This window comes from Orcinus orca, chromosome 1 (assembly GCF_937001465.1).
Source record: "Orcinus orca chromosome 1, mOrcOrc1.1, whole genome shotgun sequence".
Taxonomy (NCBI): Eukaryota; Metazoa; Chordata; class Mammalia; order Artiodactyla; family Delphinidae; genus Orcinus; species Orcinus orca.
Window position 1 is genome coordinate 49,943,047 of NC_064559.1, and position 21,329 is coordinate 49,964,375.

General features: G+C 49.7%; 1 protein-coding gene across 1 annotated transcript in view; it reads right to left on the reverse strand.

The window, feature by feature from the left end:
• The window catches only part of CACNA1E (calcium voltage-gated channel subunit alpha1 E), a 474,871-nt gene that overhangs the window by 351,184 nt on the left and 102,358 nt on the right, over nucleotides 1–21,329 (reverse strand). Inside the window, exon 3 of the mRNA XM_049700372.1 lies at nucleotides 17,936–18,374. Within this exon, the coding sequence (XP_049556329.1) occupies nucleotides 17,936–18,360 (425 nt within the window). The 5' untranslated portion in view covers nucleotides 18,361–18,374. The remainder of the gene's footprint in view (nucleotides 1–17,935; nucleotides 18,375–21,329) is intronic.

The following is a 21,329-nucleotide window of genomic DNA, read 5'->3' on the forward strand; positions in this document are numbered from 1 at the left end:
GTGTTTCTCCCCCACACAAAACCCCCCAGTTGGGGTCCCTCACATTTTGCAATAAAGTCCACACTTCTTGCTCTGTTCCCCAAAATGCTCCATGATGAAGTGGCCCCTGCCCATCTCCCGGGCACCTCCTCCACCCCCTTTGCTCACTCACTGATTCTGAATTTTTTTTTTATATATCTTCATTGGAGTATAATTGCTTAAAGTGTTGTGTTAGTTTCTACTGTACAACAAAGTGAATCAGCTATATGTTTACATATATCCCCATATCACCCCTTTTGAGCCTCCCTCCCACCCTCCCTACACACCCCTCTAGGTCATCACAACGCATTGAGCTGATCTCCCTGTGCTATGCAGCAGCTTCCCACTAGCCATCCATTTTACATTTGGTAGTGTATATATGCCAGTGCTACTCTCTCACTTCATCCCAGCTTCCCCTTCCCCCGCTGTGTCCCCAAGTCCATTCTCTAAGTCTGCATCTTTATTCCTGCCCTGCCACTAGGTTCATCAGTACTGTTTTTTTAGATTCCATATATGTACTGCTTCTGAATTTTGACTGAACTCCCCAAGTTCACTCCCACTTCAGAGCCTTTCAACTTGCCCTTTCCCACTTCTTCTCCTTGTCATTCAAGCCTTTCAACTTGCCCTTTCCCACTTCTTCTCCCACATCCTTCTCCAATAGGATCTCCTATTCAGAAAGATCCTCCCTGACCACTCCATCTGAAGTTGCCACCTCTTAGTTCAGTACATTGTCTTGTTTCATTTATAGCCCTTGTCACCACCTGACTTAGCTTCTTTGTCATGTCTCTCCAGTAAAATTTAAACTCCGTAAGATGACACCTGTCTAGTTACCCCATGTAATTCCTGGCATTTAGAAGAATACTTGGCGTCTAGTAAGTGCTCAATAAATATGTGTTGAATATTGATAAATTAATTTGGTTTTAATAGTGAAAAAATTTTTAAACACATAAATGCCCAATGATAGGGAAATGGTAAAACTAACATTTATTGATCATTATGTGCCAGGTACCACGATACATGTTATTTGTTCACCTCACTTAATACGTACAAAACTCTGTGGGGTGAGTACTATTGTTATCCACATTTTACAGATGAGGAAATAACCAGAGAGGTTAAGTCATCTGCCCAAAGCTACACAGAGCCAAGGAAGTAAGTCAAACCCAAGTCAGCTCCACAGGCCCGTCTAGACCATCTAAGATTCCAGCGAGGGGGGTGAGGAGGCTTCACTTAGACCAACGAGCCCAGAAACACCCAAGTGCTAGTTTCAAGTGCTCCCTGAGCTATTATGGAAAGAGTTTCTTATTTCACAGTTGGCTGCTGCTCTTCAGAGTTGCAGTTCTCCTGGGCAAGAGCTCTTTAGGGAGGAAGAATAAGCCGCAAGACAGGAACTAAGTTTACATGAGTCTCTATCTCAACAGCAGCGTAAGAACCCCCAAATCTCTCCCTGAACTTCAGCCATTAGCCATTACAAATCCGGTTTTCAAATAATATTGAATGGTATTACTATAATACTCACAATATAATGAAAAGTGAAAGCAGCAAGATAGAGAACTATATATTCTGTAGGAGCTCAATTTGGGGGGTGGGGGGCCAGAAGTTAAAAACACATTTGCATGGATATAAAGTGCTTTGGAAAAGACCAGAGGGAAAAACACACCACAGTGTTGGCAGCGTTTGGATTCGAGTGACTGGACTGTGTGTAATTTTTATATTCTTCTTTATATTCTTCCTTATTTCCCAATTGTTTTCCAATGAATATGTCTTTTGTAATGAGAGGGGAAAAGTCTGTATCATTACGTTTTTTTAAACGGTTGAAGATTTTAAAGGCAATGGGATGCAAAATTGAGAGAATGTTAAACAGCCCAGATAAGCAAGATTGGGAGACTGCAAATATGGTTTCTCCGGGGCCAGGCTGAAAGAAGCCTTGCGGGGAGAGGCCTCAGGTACTTAACCTGAGAAACGGCAGCTAGAGAAGTGGTCACAAAGGAGACAAGCACAGGACAGAGAGGGGATGGTGAGGAAAGGTAACAGGGTAGGTTAGGTTTCGAGGGTTGGTCCCTTCCCCCGACACTGGAGGGAGGTAAGTTCTAGGTTAGGGTAGAGTTTTAGGTTCCTGGACCCAATTCCAATACAGGGTGGGGTGTCCCCTACAATTCAATTCTGACACTATCGACCCAGAGATACCCTACGATTCCACAGGTTAAGGGATCAGTCCTACAAGACCGCCCCCCATTGCCTCCACTTCAGACTCCAATCACAAGCCCAGGTTGTTACCTGTGCTTCTGACCAACCTGCTACAGATTGGAGGTTCCCATCACCTGCTCCTTGGACTTCAGATGCCTACTGCAAGCCCAGGTTGCTACCTGTACTTCATTAAAAGGTATGAAATTTAGCCATTTTCAACAACATGGATGGACCTAGAGAATATCTTACTAAGTGAAGTCAGACAGAGAAAGACAAATATCATATGATATCACTTACATGTGGAATCTAAAAAACAATACAAATGAATCTATTCACAAAACGGAAACAGACTCACAGACAGAGAAAACAAACTTATGGTTACCGAAGGGGAAAGAGTGGGGAGGGGATAAATTAGGAGTATGGGATTTACAGATACACACTACTATATATAAAATAGACAAGCAACAAGGATATACTAGCACAGAAAACTATATTCAGTATCTAGTAATAATCTATAATGGAAAGTAATCTGAAAAAATAATATATATATATTATAATCACTTTGCTATACACCTGAAACTTAACACAATATGGTAAAACAACTGTACTTCAATTTATAAAAAAGAGTCATGATGTCTTCAAAATGATAAAATGACATACCTCTGAGTTTCAGGGTCAGTATGTTGTGATCTAAACCAAGTCAAAAGCAACTGGAGAGCAAAGATGATGTACCCCTGCCACATCAAAAATCACTTCACAATTTCAGCTCCTTATTCAAAGCAAACACCAATTTTCCATTCAAATTTCCTTTTAAGCAGAGCTGAAATTTATCTTTTGCCTTATTTGTACAGTTTGAATTGATTTTTTTTTAGCAAATGGTCATTAATTTCTACATGAAAAATTGAGGAAGAAGCATACTCCTTTGGAATACCATTTTTCTATTTTATGTATGTGAAATAAATTACTCATAATAATTTGTAGGCAAAAATTGTTCAGGCTGTTGTGTGTATATGAGTGCGTTTCTGGGTGGGGAGAGTTCCATAGCTTTCCTGGGATACTTGGAGGAGCCCATAAGCCTGAAAAGGTCACCACAGTTCCAGATCTAACAATGGCTGAACTTATAGAAAAGTTAAGTGTCAGTGGCCTTGTTCCTTTGTGACAGTGTTAGTCCCTGGGCCCTCTATGAACCTTACTTATTTACAGTCATATGAAATTGCAAGGTCCATGTTCAGCAGAGTTGGGACGTAAACGAAAATGTGGGTTCAATCCCAGCTCTAGCTGTGTGATTCTGGGTAAAACATTTAATCTCTCTAAGCCTTTCATTTTATCCGTAACAACTGGCCAGGTCATTACAAGCTCAAATTAGATGACATAATGAACATGCTTTGTCCACTATATAATGTCCTAGAATTGTAGGGTTGTATTGTAAGGTACATAATGTCCTACAGATGAGGAAAATGAGGTGAAGGAGAACTAAGTAATTTACCCAAGATCAGACAACTAAGAATTGCTGGATTCAAACTGGATTCAGATCCAGATAAGCCTTCCCCCTCCCATTATCCCAGGACTCAGACAAAAGGATATAAATTATCATCCAGTGAGCCTTGGCCCCTTATTTTACATGTACAGAGATGCAGAACCCCTCAGAGATGCTCTAATTGCCTTCTAAAAGGCCTACAGGAGCGGTCTACCCCCCCCCAAAAAAATGTGGGGGGTCTCAGGAGATAGTCTCAGACAATCCGCTATGTCCCAGGAAAGATGATAGAGGGACTGACTCCTGACAAAGGCTGGACACAGGTGCCTGCCCATCTGCAGCCACAGGTCTGGGTCAAAAGCTCTCAACCCTGGCTGCAGCTTAGAATCACCTGGGGAGGTGTAGAAAAAATATATATCAATATACATATATACATACATACATATACATGCATACACACATATCAATGCCAAGACTCCACCTAAGAGTATCTGCATCTGAATCTTTCAGAGTTGGAATCTAGACACCCATATTTTATAAAGCAAACTGGGAATGGTGTAGGTGGGTCACTGAAGCTCAATGTGTAAATGACGGTCCTGCTTCCTGGCTACAACCTAAGGAAAGTGAGGGACAGAGAAAGACTGCAATGGACTGAATGTTTGTGTTTTGCTAACATTCACATGTTGAAATCCTAAAGTGATGGTATTTGGAGGTGGGGCCTTCAGGGGGTGATTAGGTCATGAGGGTGCAGCACCCATGAATAGGGTTAGTGCCCTTACAAGAAGAGGCCAGAGAGCTTGGTGCTCTCTTTCTACCTGTGAGGACACAGTGAGAAGTCGGCCGTCAGCAGCCCAGAAGAAGGGCCCCACCAAAACCTGACCGTGCCGGCACCCTGATCTCAGACTTTCAGCCTCCAGAGCTGCGAGGAATAAATTTCTGTTGTTTAAAAGACACCCAGGCTATGGTACTTTGTTACAGCAGCCCAAACTGACAAGCCAAAGATGAATAATAAACGTTAGTGAAAATGAGATTAAACACATCACGAGAGCATAAGAAAGTATGAAGCTTGTCGGTAAAGGTAAATACATAGACAAAAAATAGCCCTGAGATGTTGCTGCTGTTAACCCCAGAAAGATAAAGAGACATGTCAGGCTACTGGGTGACAGGCTCAGGTCTACCTAATGCCAAGGATTTTCAGCCTCCACTGAGCTCTGCTGCCAGAAGCATCTGAGAGGAGCCTGAGACAGCAGAGTCAAGCCCAGACGCCAGGCAGGTGATCCTGGCTGGTGAAAGTGAGGAAAGACCCAGACCCTCCACTGAGAGGCTCCAACCATCTCCATAGGTGTGCAGACAGGTCGGAGCAGAAAGGTAAGCACTCACAACAGAGGAGCACCCTTGGGAGAACAGGTCCTGGCTGGTGTTCCAGAAGGTTCTGGCCAGCCCCCGTGCCTCTGCTCAGAGTCAAGTCTGTACTGTGTGGATGGGGGGGGGACATGACGTCCTCCCTCCGTGTGGTGCAGGAGTCCTTAAAGCAGTGTGGTGGATGCCATGACATGCCCTGTCTCCCCTTCAGGACTGCAGGTCCTTTCCCCCAGCTGCTGGGATGCTGTTGGCACACAGTCCGCACTGTCACCCCCTCAGGAATTGCCTTACCTGCAGCTGCCCACCTGGACCAAGGTCAGGACACCTTCAGGGCCGGTGGGGGGCGGAGCTGCACGCATCCAGTGTCTGGTCGATGAGGGAAGAGAAAGGCCTGGCCTCTCTGCCCCAACTCCAGACAACTCTGGAAGACCATCCAAGTTCTAGAGTCCTCTACCTCCACCCCATGAGGTCATCTGAGGCCTCTGTTGAGACGAATTGCAGCCCAACTTCTCCCTCAGCCCAATCCTGCTTCCCTCCCTTCCTCTCCCCCAGTGCTGATCTCAAGAGCACCCCCAACTCTGCGTAAACATCCTGCACATTAATCCTTGTCTCAAGAGTCTGTTTCCCAGAACCTGGTCTGCAACAAGCAGCCTCCCACCCCTGCAGCAGCGTGGGAGCAGAGGCCCCAGAGCAATGTGGGAAGGAAGGCAGGTGTCCTAGGCACCGGAGGGTAAAGGATGGGCTTGACAGAGCCTGGCCCTTAGCCAAGCCAGGGCCAAGTGCAGGAGGAGGCGATGCCTGCATCCCAGCCCAGAAGATGTGGCTCTGTCTTAGCCGCATGGCCCCCAACTGGCTCCATAGCCTACTTGGGAAGACGGGGAAGGAACAGGGCTGAGTCCCAGCCAGGTGGCCTAAGAAATTTCCATGTCAAACAGCGTACAAACGTGGGAAAAAATTATTCTCATCAGATTGGAGTTTACGTCAATATCAAACCAAGATTAGTTCTAAGTAATAAAGGCAGGAGGGAACAGAGGCCCAGAGAGGTGAAGTGACTTACCCAAAGACACCCAGCTCCCAGGTGCTAGAGCCCGGATGGAAAACAGGGCAGTCCCACCTATAATTTATCATGTGCTCTGAGCCATCTGACCACACTGCCTCAGACAGCAAGCAAGGGCTACCTCTAATCCAGATTACAAACAGAGCCCAGAGACGTAAAGAGGCTTGGCCAGGGTCACACAGCTTCTTGGTGACAGTCTCCTCTATAGGAACATTTCTTGAGCAACTTTATACAAGCCTGGCACTATATGCACGGGCCAGATGCTACACCTCATAGGAGTGTACGTGTAGTGAAGGGGGACGGTGGGGTTAGAACAGTATTTATGTTGAGGCAATCTTCCTGGGCCACCTCCCCCTAGAGGGAGCCTGTGATGTGAAGGCAAGGCTCCTCCCTGAGACAACTACACCCAACGCAATCTGGCAAGTGTCACTTGCCTGCAGCAGAACCAGAATCACAAACCTGCCACGTGGGCCAGCACACACCAGCCAGCACCATCTGGACAGTAACCCCCAACCCTGCCCGCCGCCCCCTCAGCCTGTTTCCATTCCGCCCCCCAACCCAAGGAGGCACACAGGGTTCCCTGGAGGAACTTCTGAATTCAGCCAGCCCCTTGCAAGGAGGCCCCTACTCCACCCAGGAAGGCACGAGGGCTCCCTGCTCTGCGCCGGATGCCACAGGCTGAGCCACGAGCGTCCCCGAAGCGTCGCCCTGGCTCTGGATAAAACCGAAGCTGTCAGCATGCTAATTATTGAGAGGAGAGGTTGGGCACACTGACTGACAATTAATGACTCCATATCTCTGTTTCCTGCTGGCATATTATTAATTCATTGTGCCTCTCCGGTGGGGCCGGAGAGATAATACAGACTGCGAAAGTTCACATTTCAATTTGCAGCCAAGATGAGAGGAGGGGTTTGGGGAGAAGCCTCAGTCCTCAGGGGGCGAGAGGGCACAGTGTGGGAAAGCCTCCTCCACCCACCCCCTCCTTCAACTCTCTCCTACAGGAAGGAAAGCGCGTGTCACAGAGGCTCGATCACAGAGGGTCGCTGGAGCGCGGCTCGTAATCGCCGAGCGACCGGAAACTCCCCTGGAGAGGGGCTATGTGAACAAATTGTGGTTCTAAGGAAACTGCATCTAAGGAATACTATGTAGCATGAAAGAGACACTGTGGTCATCTTTCTAGAAACTGCCAGGGAGAGATATCCATGATAGAATGTTAACTTAAAATTAAAAGCAAAATGCAGACCTGTACGTCTAATATGATTGCACTGTCATGACAGAAGGAAAGGGAGAGACAAGTGTTCCCAGCTTCAGCACAGAAATAAGGGGAAGAGAGTCACCACAGTGGATGATGGCTGGGGAGCGCTGAGATGAGGGGGGAGGGGGATGAAGATGGACTTGACCTCAGCATACCCAGGCCAGGTATGTCCAGCCACCCTACCCCACACCAAAGAGCACGCCCCCAAGTAAGTATTTCTGTACTCTCAGAACAGAAAGAGAATTTGCCTAACTCCTCCCTGTATTCTTTATAAATGTGGGGAGGGATGCAGCTCTCCCATCACCGAGATCAGCAGGTGGTGAGCAGCGTGGCCCGGTAGTGAGATGCGTACACACGGCAGAGGGTCTACACGGGGCTTCCCAGGTAAGAGGAGGAGGGAAGGGAGAGAAGCAAGAAAGGAACCCAACCCCACATTTATTCATTCCTTTCCACACTGGGCTTTGAAAAACAAATGAGGAAGAGAGGGGGTGAGAGGGGCCAGCAGCAAGGAGAGATGGAAGACGGTACAGGTGGGAGAGCAGGCCTCTTGAGGGGCATCCTGTGCTGAGAAGAGAAGCAGCCCCTGAAAACAGCACAGGCCAAAGGTCACAGCAGACTGGCCACAGGGCCTAAGGTGATGCACTTCTTTCTCTCCACCTCTGCTTTCTCATCTGAACGTTAAAAGAGAAATTACGTGAGGCGATGTTTTTAAACGTCTTGCTCATCACAATACCCGGAATACCGCAGGTGGTCTGTATGTGTGTGTGATCTTCAGCACCAAGTATGTCCTTTTCTACATGTGTCTTCATCCATTCTGGCACTTCCGAGAGAAAGACACCCCTGACTCATCTGGAACCAGGCATCCAGGTGAGCGAAGGAAGGGCAAGGCAAGGCGGTGAGGGAGATGGGAAGCCCTGCGCGCTCACCCAGCTCTGCAAGGCCCTCCATCTTCTGGCTTTGGTGTCCTTACCTGTGATGTGATGGGTGACCCCTAGGCTGCTCCGGCCCATTCCAGCTACACAGCACTCTGTGAAAAGCTTCCAAGTGAGAGACAATGGCTGCACTACACAGAAGTGACCACTTGGGGGCACCATAAAACAGGAAAAATTATCTCAAGAAGCAGGGAAAGTGTGACAAATTGTGCCGCTGACAGTAGAGGGCGCCCCTTTCCCCATTTTCTTCAAAAAGGTGTCTCAGGGGATAGAATCGCTTCCTATCTTGACGTGTTCAGAAGGCTGAACGTCTTCTGAAGGTACCCAGGCATGGATCATGCTGGCAGAGAGGAGATGGTCGGGTGGCGGGGAGGAGAGATTGGCTCAGCTGTCCCTCAGAACAGACAAGACTGATGCTGCCAGAAAGGGAAGCACAGACACGGACTGGACACCTGGGGCACATCAGGAATGAGAGCTGGGCTTCAGACTCACACATTCTCCTCCCCGCCTCCTCCTTCCTGACCTGGCCTTGAAGGGACGAACCAGGACAACAGAGACTCACCTGACCCCACTAAGTGCTGGCTCCTGGCACCATGCTCTGGAGAAGGTGACACATTCTGGTTTCCCTTAGGGCAGCCAGTGGCTCAGCGAAGGAGCAGAGAGGGTATGAGGGGTGAAAGTCACCAGGCACTGCGGGAGGGGGCTGGGCACCTGCACAGGGACCCCCGCTGCTTAAGCTCCCCACCATGCGAGTCCCCACAGCCTGCTCTCTGAGGGAAGCTTTCACAGAACTGCCAGAAGGTCTGAAGGAGAAAAAAAAGTAGGGAAAGGAAAGTCATTAGAGAACAGACCTAGAAGAAGACCATTTTTTTGAAATCCCTGGAAGACAGGTAAAAAAAAAATTCAAGGATGTGTGCTGAAGCTCCCCCAAAGGGCCATCCATCCTAAAGCCAGTTTCTCGGGGTCACCAGAACTGTGCTGGTTCCCAGGGTGGGCTGGGGGGTGGTGCCCTGTGCCGCTCAGAACTCCAAGAAGGCAGGGCATATGCTGCAGGTCCCCGCTTGGCTCGTGGCTTCCAAACGTGTTGTTGGCTAGTGATAACGCAGTGTGTTGAAGGCTCATGATTTCTGTGTTCCATTGGCACGTGTCCTGGTTTTTGCAAGGCTGTTATATATACTACAACCCTAAGAGCCTGAAATGCCTTGTCTGTGAGTGAGGGGGCTGAACTCTGCAGGGCTGCCTGCTCAAGCGCCTTCGGGGCAAAGCTGGTCCTCTAAACCGCCTGAATCAGCCCTGTCTGAGGCAGTAGGGAGTGATGGGGACTGCAGTGACCTTCCTGCCCCTCCTCAAAGCATACAAATTTAAATTGTATTAAAATATCGGATCATTCAACAAAGCACTTCTATTCAACTGAGCAAAAACTCTGCCCCTGTGCCCTCCTGGCAATGACATTTTTACAGACTCTAGTATTCTTAAGAACTAACCCAGATGAGCCTGATTTTGCCAGCAAGTGACAGCATGTGGAAGGACATCCCCACTTAGTCTGACTCGTCCTGCATGGGGTTAGCTGCCTTTCAAGAGTTCAGAGAAAAATTGGCCACATGGCTTTAAAAATTGAACCAGAAAGCTTCAAGATTGAGACGTCTGGGGTTTTTTTTTGTTGTTTTTTTATACAGAATTTGTCACGGATGTTGAGTGTGGTGTGAAAGCTGGCGAGAATGTTGGTGGCGTGTTTGAGTTATCGTCTCTCCCAATCTGGCTGCCCCAGTCCCACCTCCCAAGATAGCACAGCTGCAGGGCTGTGTGCGGGAGTGATGGGTGGGATTTACAGGGCTGGGTCCTCCAAGCCTTTTCATTCACCACAGTCCACTGACCTTGCCATCAGAAGAATGGTTTCTGTAAAGCAACAGCAGTCACCCAGCCCTCAGGACCCCAGTTTCCTCATCTGTAAATGAGGCAGCTGGACCAGGAGGAGGGGAAGGGGAAAGGGAAGGGGAAGAAGGAAATGGCTGGTGCACACCGACTCTTTACCACGTGCTGGGCACTGTGCATTTCCTCGTTTCATCACCTGAGAGCTGCTGGGGTCCACTGACTTATGCAGCTGATCCCAACCCTGACTGCACCCTCTGTGCCACGGACTTCAGCAAACCTCTACGCCCTGCTGTAGACAGGGATGGCAAGTCACGGCTCTGGAAGGTGAGGAACCCAACATTAGGGGGAAAACAACCAAACACTGGACTAAGTACTTGGCATGTTCTTCAGAAAGGTCAACGTCCTCATCCACAATCTAGCTAAGGAAGAAAATGAAACTCTGAATGCTTGAATATTTTTCCCCAGGTCAAATAACACATGGTTCAGTGTGATCAAAGGAAGGTGTGAAGGAGGACAGTGCCCAGATGACCTGCAACTTAACCAACCTGGGTTTTCACGGCCCATGAGGCTTTACACCCCAAGGGCGGACGCTGGTCTAGACTCAGAGCCCTGAGCTCCCCGGACCCCATAAGGTGTCTGGGGGCTGTCAGAGGCCGGGTGAGCATCGAGATCATAATTATAACCATGTCAACTGTTCATTGAGCAATCATTCATTCATTCATTCACTCACATATATTCACTAAGAGCCTGGGTGTCAGGCATTGCTCCCAGCACTGTGACTATGGAGGGGACAAGGCTGCGTGGCACTTGCGTGGGGAGGCAGTCAACTGTGTAGGGTGATGTGACCCAGAGTTACCAGATGTCTAGTTTAGACTATGTGGTGAAGGGCAACCTCTCTGAGGAGGTGTCATTTTAGCTGAGGTCAGAATGACAAGAATGGAACAATCTTGTTAAGTTCTGGAGAAAGAACATTCTGGGCAGAGGGAGGAACCAGGGCAGAGACGTAAGCCGGCACGGGCCTGGCCTGAATGAAGGCAGGTGGGCGAAAGTATAGGGAGGAAGGGAGAGAGTGGTCGGGATGAGGCCAGAAGCCACCCAAAGACCAGGTGGTGTGGGAATTCGTGAGGCAGAGAAAGGAGCTCAGACTTTACTCTGAGAACAAGGGCAAGTTATGTCACAGAATCACGGTTAAATTTACATCTTTTATAAACATCCCTGTCTGGTGAGAGAATAGACACATTCCTGATTACAGAGAAGCCAACACGAGGGAGAGGCCAACAGGGAGGCCACTGCAGTGGTCCGAGTGACGGTGGTGCAGAAGAGACTGGCAGCCATGGGGATGGAGAAGTGCTCAGACTTGGAATATGTTTGGGAGATGTGTGGGTAGAGGGCTTACCAACTGATTGGAAGCGGGAGAAAAGGGCAGGAGAGCAATAAAGGATCCTGAGAATCTTTGGCTTGAGGCAACGCACAGATGCGATGCCATTTACAGGAACGAGGAGGCAGGTGGGGTCAGTAGAGGGTCAAGGGTTCTGCTTCAGCCATGTTAGGTTCTCAATGCTGGTTAGACCACCACCAGTGTGGAGATGCGGGGCTAGCACTGGGCTACAAAAGTCAAGAGTTCTTAGGAAATCTCCATTCGGGAGTCATCTCTATATATGTGGACCTGGTTGAGGTCACCCAGGGAGACTGTGTAGGCAGAGGCGAGGCCCAGAAAAACTCTGGGGCTCACCAACATTTTGAGGACCCACACCAGCATATGTGATATAATAAATATGGCCAAAATTTGCAACAGATCAGCAAGGCAAGTATTATTACTCTCCTCCACTCTAAAAATGCAGAGAGCTTACAATCAGCCCAGGTCCCACGGTGTACAAGTTTAGAATCAACCCCACTAGTTTGAATTGGGCTCCTGTCACTTGCCCGGGCTGTGTAGTCACTGCAGGGGATACTAAGGTGGGCAGAACACCTCCGTGGAGTAAGACAGGAGTTGAAGTCAGAGGGCCTGGTGTGAATCCTCATTAGCTGTGAGATTCGGGACAACTAACGTAACCTGGTCAAACCTGAGTTTCCTAGTGTGTCAAATCACATCTTACTTTTTGTTGTTTTTTTTTTTTTCATTTTGCAAATATCTATTAAGAGTCTATTACGTGCCGGGTACTGTGCTAAGTGATGGAGACACAATGCGATTCAGACAAACTTCTCTGCTCTACAGTCTAGTGGAAGAGACAGACATGTTGTAAACAGGCAATTACAATATAGCGTGATAAGTACTATGATTATGGAAATACTGTTTCCCTCTTCATAGAGTAAGTTGTACCAACCTACGCAGACTTTAAAGTTACACATATTTTCCTTTCTTCCAAATCCATAGGCAATAATAGTCCCATATGAAATGTCTCCATTCTTTATAATAGTACCTGTGATTTCCATTAGAATAAATAACATGCAAAGTGTCTAGCACGTAGCCAGTGCTCAATCGATAGTGGCCGCTGTTATTAAGACACGGGTTTTTTGACCTAACGCCGCCTCTAACTTTGCAGCTCATTTTCCTTTCTGTAAATTAGAAATAATAATAGCTGGTCCATAGGGTCATAGTGGGGGTCAGATAAGACAGTATATATGAAAATATTTTGGAAGCTTGAGGGAATTATATTACAGCATTAGTAAAACATGGTTTCATGCCCACTTGCTAGAGCTATAAAACTTAAGTGTTAAACAAAAGGTCTCATAACCAGTACATTGGGCCTGAGGAAACCTTTTAACAGGTTCTTTGGGAAACAACATTCCGCACAAGAAAATCTGCTTCATCCAAATGACCTACAGTCTGTCTTCGGGAAAACGGAGACCCTTTCCTTGAAGTCTCCTCCTACCCTCCCAACTCCCCCTCCCAGCATTTAGCTCCCCCAGGCAAAAGCAAAAATGCTGGAAACAGCCCAGGTTGGTTTCTAGTCTGCTTCGTGCGGCACCAGAGTCCTGAGTCAGCGCCAAGGAGGCAGGATCTGTAAAGCGGGTGGTGTGCGTGTGCCATAGGCTGTCAGCTGTGTGGGCGGTGGACAGGGCCTAGGGAGGGGCTGGAGCTGAGGAGCAGGAGGAGCTGAGGAGGGAGGAGCAGGAAGCTGGCAGGGCCACCAACAGACTCCTTCCTGACCTCCTACTGCAGCAAATCCATGCTCTGCAGAAAGACCAGGCTGCCCTGTCCTACTGCCAGGAGGAGCCTGTCTATAAAAGGTTAAGTCCGGAGAAGCTAGAAGGCAGAAGACAGAAGAGAGAAGAAGGCTCCATCTCCCCAAGGTGCACCACAGACACGGGGTCCTGAGCAGCCCTGAAGGAGGGCAGAGAACAGACTCCCCACTTCCTCTGCTGATTGTTCAACTGGAGGGCCTTGTGCAGTCAGCAACCTGCACAACTGCACAGCTGACCCAGAGAACTCAGTTACCTCTTTCCCTGGAAGCTAGCTGATTGGAATAGGTATCAATTCCCCTCAGTGCGTTTATTTCATCATTCATTCAACAAACAGTTATTGCGAGTCAACTACATATGGGACGTTATTCTATACACTGAAAATAAGCAAAGTCCCTGCTTTCAAGAAGCTTACATTTCAGTGCAGGGAGACAAATGTACACACACAAAATACGTGTGTGTGTGTCTGCGTCTGTGTCTGTGTGTGTGCATGTATCTCTATGTGCTTGTATGTGCACGTATGTGTGTGTTGGGAAGATGATAGTAAGGCTATGATGAAAAATAAAGCACAATAAAGAGACCTCAACAGAGAGGGGTCAGGAAGGTCTCTCTGAGCAGGGGCTTCAGTGAAGTGGGGGGTGAGTGCTCTGAGGGGAAGAGCACTCCAGGCAGAGGGAACAGCAAAGGCGAGGGTCCTGCGGTGAGGTGGGTTCAAGAAATGGCCTGAGGCCAGCAGAGCTGGAGCAGATGAGTGGGGGAAAGATAAAGAGATGAAGTCGAAGACGCCTGTGCATCTCTGCAGGGGAGAAGTCAAGGTCAAAGTCGAGGAGGGAGGTCACGCAGAGCCTTGTAGACGATGCTAAGGACTGGGGTTTGTTCTGTGGGGTGAGCGCCACTAGAGGGTTCTGAGCAGAGGGCTGATGCAATGGGTTTCTGAAGACTCTTTCATGGAAACTCTATGCACTATCTTTCCAGCTCCTTTGTAAATCCTTTTTTTAAAAAGAAAAAAAGAAAAAAAAGGAAAGGCAAAAAAGGACGATTCACTGCAGTGAGGGCGACAAAAGCCTGATTGGAATGGGTTCCAGAGGGAATTGTAGGAGAAAATTTAGAGATAGAGCGAATAGACAAACAGGCTTATCATGCTCTACGTGGGCACCAGACCTCCACATGGAGTGTGATGAGGGGTTGGTCCACAGAAACAGGAGGAATGGCCTGGAACAGGGGCCAGATGCAGCAGGTGGTCAGTGCGGGTGAGAGCTCATACAAACCTCTCTGACTGCTTCTATTTTCCCAGTGAAGTAGGAAAGCAATTGTGGTCATGAGCTAGGAACAGGCTGGCAAGAGATGCTGGGGTTTGAGAATGAAGGGAAAAGTGTGTGAACTAATCTCTAAAAGAGTGTGAGGGTGGATGAAAAAGGAAAAGTAGTGGGATTTCTGGGCAGGACTAAGGGTGGACCTGAGGTAGGGGTCACAAATTTACAGCCAGACCAATGAGCACAGCTGTGAGTTTTGCTATAGCAATGTTCAGCTGCCCAGGTGCAGGTGAAGAAGAGGTGGCAGGTGGGATTTAAGCAGGGCTGGAGTTTTGCCAGACCGGTATAATGGAGCACCAGAGGGGCAAGGAAGTCGAGGGTGAAAACAAGGAAGTGACCACCACGATGGTGAAGCATGAAGTGGGCTGAGCAACTTCGGAGTCATCCAGCATCCTGGCCCTCGGCTACTGACTGGCTCTATCTTAGAAGGTGGCAGGAGAAAGAGCTGAGAGAGTAGGAGGAGACCTCAAGTGAAATGTCACCGTTTTTCTCTGGAAAGTATTTTTGGTGCTTACAATGGAGTTTAACTTGATAAGATGGGAAGTGAGGATACGGCTGGGGAGGGGGCAGTGACAAAGTAATAGGATCATCCACGATAATAGGATTATCCAGGATAATCTCACTGGCCTCCACGTCTTGTGGAGGCCAGTGAGATTAAAGAATCTTGGAAATGCAGCACCAGAGGGAGTGCACTGGACAGAAAGGAGGTGATGGTCAGACAGTGGGATGAGTGAAACTGAGACCGTGGAGCAGTGCAGTTACGACACGGTCCAGGCTGGCCAAGGAGATGAGGTCTCGGCTGGAAGCGTGGAGCAGAATCATCGGGGAGAAGAGGTTAAGGAACCAAGGGGCCAGGGTACAAGAAGAGTTATCTAAGTGGATATGGAAATAACTAAGAACTGCCGGCAGGAGAAGAGATGGGGAGAGAGGCAGTAAACCAAAAGCTGTAATCTTCCTGGCATGAAGGAGAGTGGTCTGGGCGTCTGTAGATGGCTGCAGCAGGAAGGAACAGCAGGTGGTGCTGTCTGATGCCATGAGCTCCAAGCTGGTGTTTCAGGACAGGTATGAGGAATAATGGTCTGGAAGCAACAGCGAGAAGCAAGGAGACACATACCCCACCTTCAGGCTCAAGGGTACAAGGCAGTGTGGGAGGGAAGACAGCCATCACGTGACGCGGCTGCAGGTCAAGTAGCATTCTTGGGAGAGAGGCAGGTTCCACTTAGAACAGGAGGTGAAGGGACTGTCCAGAGAAGGTTCTTGCTGATGATGGAACATGAGTCCTAGCCAGTGCGATATCAGGGAATTTGGGGAGAGGAGGAAGGGGATCAGACTAAGGCATGCACAGAGCCTTGTGGGGAGGGAGTTTGTGGTGAGGAAAAGGTCTTGGTGGTATTGACCACAGAGATCTTCCAACAGACTGCAGCGATGGCTGTGAGTGCTGGGAGCAGGGAGGGTGTGGCCATGTCACTCCCACTTTCTCCGCAACCCACTCCATCTGGAACCTTGCCCCATCACCCTACTGAAATTGTTCCCATTAAGGTCACCTCCATATTGCCAAAACCCAGTGATTCCTCTCCATCATCATTTTATTTGACCTTTCAGCAACATCCAACACAGATGGTGTTCTTTCTGACACACCCTTCTTTTTGATTCTCTGTCCCTGTGCCCTCCGGTTTTCTTCCTACCACTCCAGCCACTTCTTCTCACCTCCTTTGTGGGCTCCTCCTCTACCGCTAGTCTTAGAGGTTGACATGACCTCAAGCCATTGGTGTGTCTGCTCTGGCTCACCTCCTCATGGACCCACCCTGATGAAAGCACAGTCTCCCACCATCCCCACAGTCACTCCATCCTCCAACTAGCAAACGGTTAACTTAGAGAAAGACCTAAGAGTTATTCACAAATCGCTAGGCATGGTGAAGCTAAGTTTTCAGTGAGTGTTGTAGGAATTCTTGAGTTAGGTCGTATGACAGGCATTGAGTGACATGAAGAATGTGCAAGACAGTCTCTGCCCTCAAGCTGTTCAGCATCCTCTTAAGAAGACAAGACAGAGGTGCATAAAAATATAGTACTTCTGGAATACGAAGAAATACCAACCATCAGAGTTGTACCGTATTCAAATGGTCATCTACTTTCTCCTACTCGTTTTTCAAAGCGAAGTAACATGAGTTAGGTAAGGTGCTTAGAATGTTGCTGGCACTTAGAGAGCTATGTAAGGTTTTTAAAACTAATAGCACTGGAAGATGATTAACAGGAGAGAAGGCCTGTTGAGTGCTGAGTGCCCAACTCCTCTCTGAATCCCAGGAGCCTGGTACATGTCACTGAATGAACAAACTAATAACAACCATAGGAAAAGACCACCAGAGATCAGTTAATCTACCCCCATTTGCACCATACAGGATGTCCAACAAAAGCAGGTAGGTAAATTCCACCATGACCGGCACCGTCAAAAAACACCTGTTGCTAGTCTAACATCTAACAACTCAGTCTAAGGCAAGAGAGAGAAAGACATACAGATCACAGGACACGCAAACATGCAGAATAAACACTGGCATCCGAAGGACAAAGTCCCTGGGTGGGATGTAAATCTGGAGTGACTGAGAATTAAATGAAATACTATCTTCCTCTACTTTATGACTCCTAGGAGTAAACTCCCAGTCCCCAATAAGCATCAATCAGGGTAAAGGTAGCCCAGGACGGAACACAGATCCTTTTGCTCTACACAAAAAGATCAGAAATAAAGTCATGGAGGGGTGGGGGGGTGGGGAAATCTTGGTCAATCTCTTCTATCCACTGAAGACCTGTCCCCAAAAGTAATCATTCACTCAAGAATGACACCAGAAAGAGGAGGGTTACAGCAGCAATTCCGGAGGGAAAAACGAGAGAGATGCTTCCCAGTTGGGTGGATTCTCCATGGTTGATAGAGCTCCTCTTCTCAGGGAAGCTCAGGGTGTGAATCAGAACCCAGTGCTTTCTGCCCAGGCTCTCAGTAAACTAGGTGTACTTTGTGGGGGCATGGGGAGGGCGGGCTCCAAGTGAACCAGCTGTAGCCTCGGTGAGGTTCCGCGCAGCCTAGGGCTGATCAGTGAGATCAATCGGGTCTGACCTCAGGGAACTACCTCGGAGGGTCGAGCCCCTCTTTGGCGGGAGCAGCGATAGATCCATCTGCCTCGCTGGCCCATCCGTTCCCGCGGGACCACCGACCCGGTCCCCACGCCCCCTCGGCTCCTCCCTGGCCACCAGCCGGGCTGACGCCGTGCTCCCCAGTCCCGCCCGCCGGGTACTCACTCCCACTCCTTGCGCCGCGCCTGCGGGGTGCTCTGCATCTTGTGCGCCTCGTGGGCCTTGATGATGTCGCGCTGCTCGATAAGACCCCCGCGCCGCCGCTTCATCACCTCGGGGCTCACCGGGAGGAAGGGGCTGGAGCCGCCCTCCCAGCCTGGGCCCTCGCCCTCCTGCACCGGGAAGAAGTTGTCGAAGCCGGCGGCGGAGGCGCGCGGGGAGGCCGGCAGCATGCCCGCCTCGTCCGAGGCTTCGGCCTCGAGCAGGGCGCACTGCTGGGGCCGCCATGCCTCCTCCTCGGGCAGGGCCAGGACGTGGCGGTGGCGGCGGCGGCCCTCGGCCCCGGGCTCAGGGCTCCCGCCCGCAGCCGGGCAGAGGGCGGGCTCCAGCAGCCTGCGGCCGGGGCTCAGTCCACGCATGTCGGGCACCATCACAGAACATTGCTCTGCGCGGGGAGGTGGGCGAGAGATAAGGGGTGGGAGGGCGGGGAGGGGAGGGGTGGGCACGAGGGAGATAGAGAAGAGAAAGAGGTTAATGACTTTGTCGTCCAGGGCAAGGCTTCCAGCCTGGCCCAGAAACTGGCACACAGTAGGAACTCAACAAATGATCGTTGAACTCAGAAGCACCCACTGCGGGCCAGGCTGTGTGCCAGGTGCTGGGTGTCTACAGTCACACAAAGCAGACTTGAGTTTTGCCCCATGAACTTCAGTCTAGCGCAGAGGACGGACGTTAAAGAAGTAACTGTATGCAACTGTGATGAATGTCTCAGGGTGCTGCTGTCGGGAGAGGAGAATGCCAAAGGCTGTCCTTCTCAGCCCCTATCTCGACAGCTACCTGGCTCTCCTGGCCCGTTGTGGTGAAAGAGTGCCCCTAACCCTCTCCCCAGCTCCCCTGGGGAAGTCCTACCCACCACCTGCTGCCCTAACTCTCACACCCTCTCCCGCAGGACTGCCACAGGCAGGCTGTTCGGGAGAACTGGGTCCCGTACATGGGCTCCTTCCTCCTTTCCTTATGCTCATTCGCGCAGGATCTGGGGAGCATGTGTGGAATCAGGTGCCTCGGCGGGCTCCCTCGAGCCCATTCTCCTTTTCCATGCCAAGGAGGATGTGGCCAGATTTGCCGCTGAAAGATGCGCTCATTCAATCAACATTAACCGAGGGCTTACCACGTGCCAGCCGCTGGGCACGCCAAGATGAGCTGGATGTAGTCCACATCCTCCTTGCGGGAGAAAGAGGAAGAACGTGAATTTGACCACACAACGCCATGTGCTAGGATTGATTGCTATGTGAGCTCACAGGAGGGGCCCCCCAGTCCACTTGAAGGCTTTGTGTAGGAAGGGACCCTCAGTCTGGGTTTACGCAGAGCTTGCCCGGCGAGGAAAGGGAGAGGATTACAGGCAAAGGGGAGAGCATACGCAGAGAGGATTTAGGGAAACTGAAGGATTCAGAAAGAGTTCCCATAGCAAGTCTGAGGTCTGGGGGCCAGTCCTGACTTGAGAGAACCTGAACTGAGCACCTTTTCCAGATCTCTACCGACTGTCTCCCTCCCAGCCAAGAGCCCAACACCTGAATTCCCAGCCTCCTCCCATCCATGTTCCAAACCACGCCCCTAGTTCCAAACCACACCCCATCCATGTTCCAAACCACGCCCCTAGTGACACAAGTGGCACACACATGCCCCCTCGGCTCCAAGAAGTACCATTTGCTCTACACCCTGGGAAGAGCCCTGGCGTCCAAATCACTCGTACAGGGCTTAGTGAGCACCCACTGCGAACTGAGGGCTATGCTGGGCCCCCAGGGGAGGCATCTTCCCAGAATGCTGCCCTCCAGACCCCGCCCCACCTTCCCCAGTCTGGACTGCCTATCAAATCGCAAGTCACAAAAACAAAGAATATTAAAATGGGCAGGAATCTTAATGGTTGAGCCATATCATTTTACAGGTGAGGGAACTGAGGTCCAAAGAGGTAGACAGTCTTGCCCAGGGTCACACTTAGCAATAAAAGTCAGAGCTGGGAGGGGGCTCAGGTTTCAAATTTAGCTCATAGTTTTTCCACCGTATTGATCACACTGCTTCTACCCCACGAAGCAGAATCCCTAGATGCCTCTCCAGGCCCCTCCTCATCACACTAAGGAAGCAGGTAGAAAAGAAAAAAGGAAGGATGATCTTGGCGCGTAGGTGATCAAGCCTGACGCGAACATTAAATAGACTCTGACCTCCCTGGAGAGAGGGTGGGAGATAACTTCTTTATTTGTCTCCTCCCGCATTTCTAGCACCTGGACTGGTCGTCCCAGCCCTACCAGCAAACATCTTGGGAATACTGGGCTGGAGGCTGGTCGGCGCTAGATACTCAGTCACCAAGCTGGGTCAAGAGGACAGGGCCAGGGGAGGTAAAGGGTCCAGGATAAGCTTGGTAGGGAGGAGAGAAGGAGAAAATAATTTCCAACCCTGCACGCAGTTGGGTGGGTCCCTAGAAAGAGTGATTCATGTTCCTCACGTTGTCATTCTGTCTCAACTCTGCTTGATGGATTTTAAATTTATCCTTCATTCCTACAATGTTTAAATGTCTCTCCTCCACCACACACACGCACGCACCCCTCCCGGGCTGCTCCCACTCGCTCCGCAAGCTTCAGCACCACCAGAAACCCAAGCAGTCTCGGGTTCTGCGGCCTGCAGCCTCCTCTTCCTCATGTCGCCCTATGGCAGAGGCTCCTGGGCCACCCTCCCGGCTCCCACCAGGCCACCAGGACCTGGCTCCTTGTCTACGCTTCCTGGCCCACCCTCTCCCTCCTTCCTGGATTTCCCCTTCCCAGACACTCTGCCAAGTTGAATCACATCTTTGCCAAAATTACAGCAGCAATAATATGCACCACAGCGCTCCCGCTTCAACTGAATCAATTTTACAAATATCAAAACATGAAATTATCTCATCTTTCCTTTAAGAATTCCTGTTAAACAACCCTTCTATTATTGATATAAATGTTCATCAGGGGAATCTGTCGCTCCCACTGCCTGCCAAGCTGGCCAGTCCCCAGGTCTGGCTATCATCAAGCTGAGAAAACATCTTTCATCTCAGGCAATTTAGACAAGACAGAGTCTACATCTTCCAGGGAAGGACATTTGAATCTACTCTATACTTAGATTTCCCCCAACCCCCCAATTCTGGCATTCCTTGAGTTCCTTGAGATCAGGGATTTTGTCTTATCTTTCTATATCCAGCCCCTAGTACTGAGTTCAACACATAGTAGATTGCTGTGGTGGTCATTGGTACTGTTGGCCCCAGAGTCTGGTTATTCCCTTCCTGGGCACATAATAGGATGCACTTCCGGCCCCCTATGGTTGAGCAGGGTCAAGTGACCGTGCTGCCCAGTGAGTTGTGAGTGGAGTACGCACGTCACTTCAG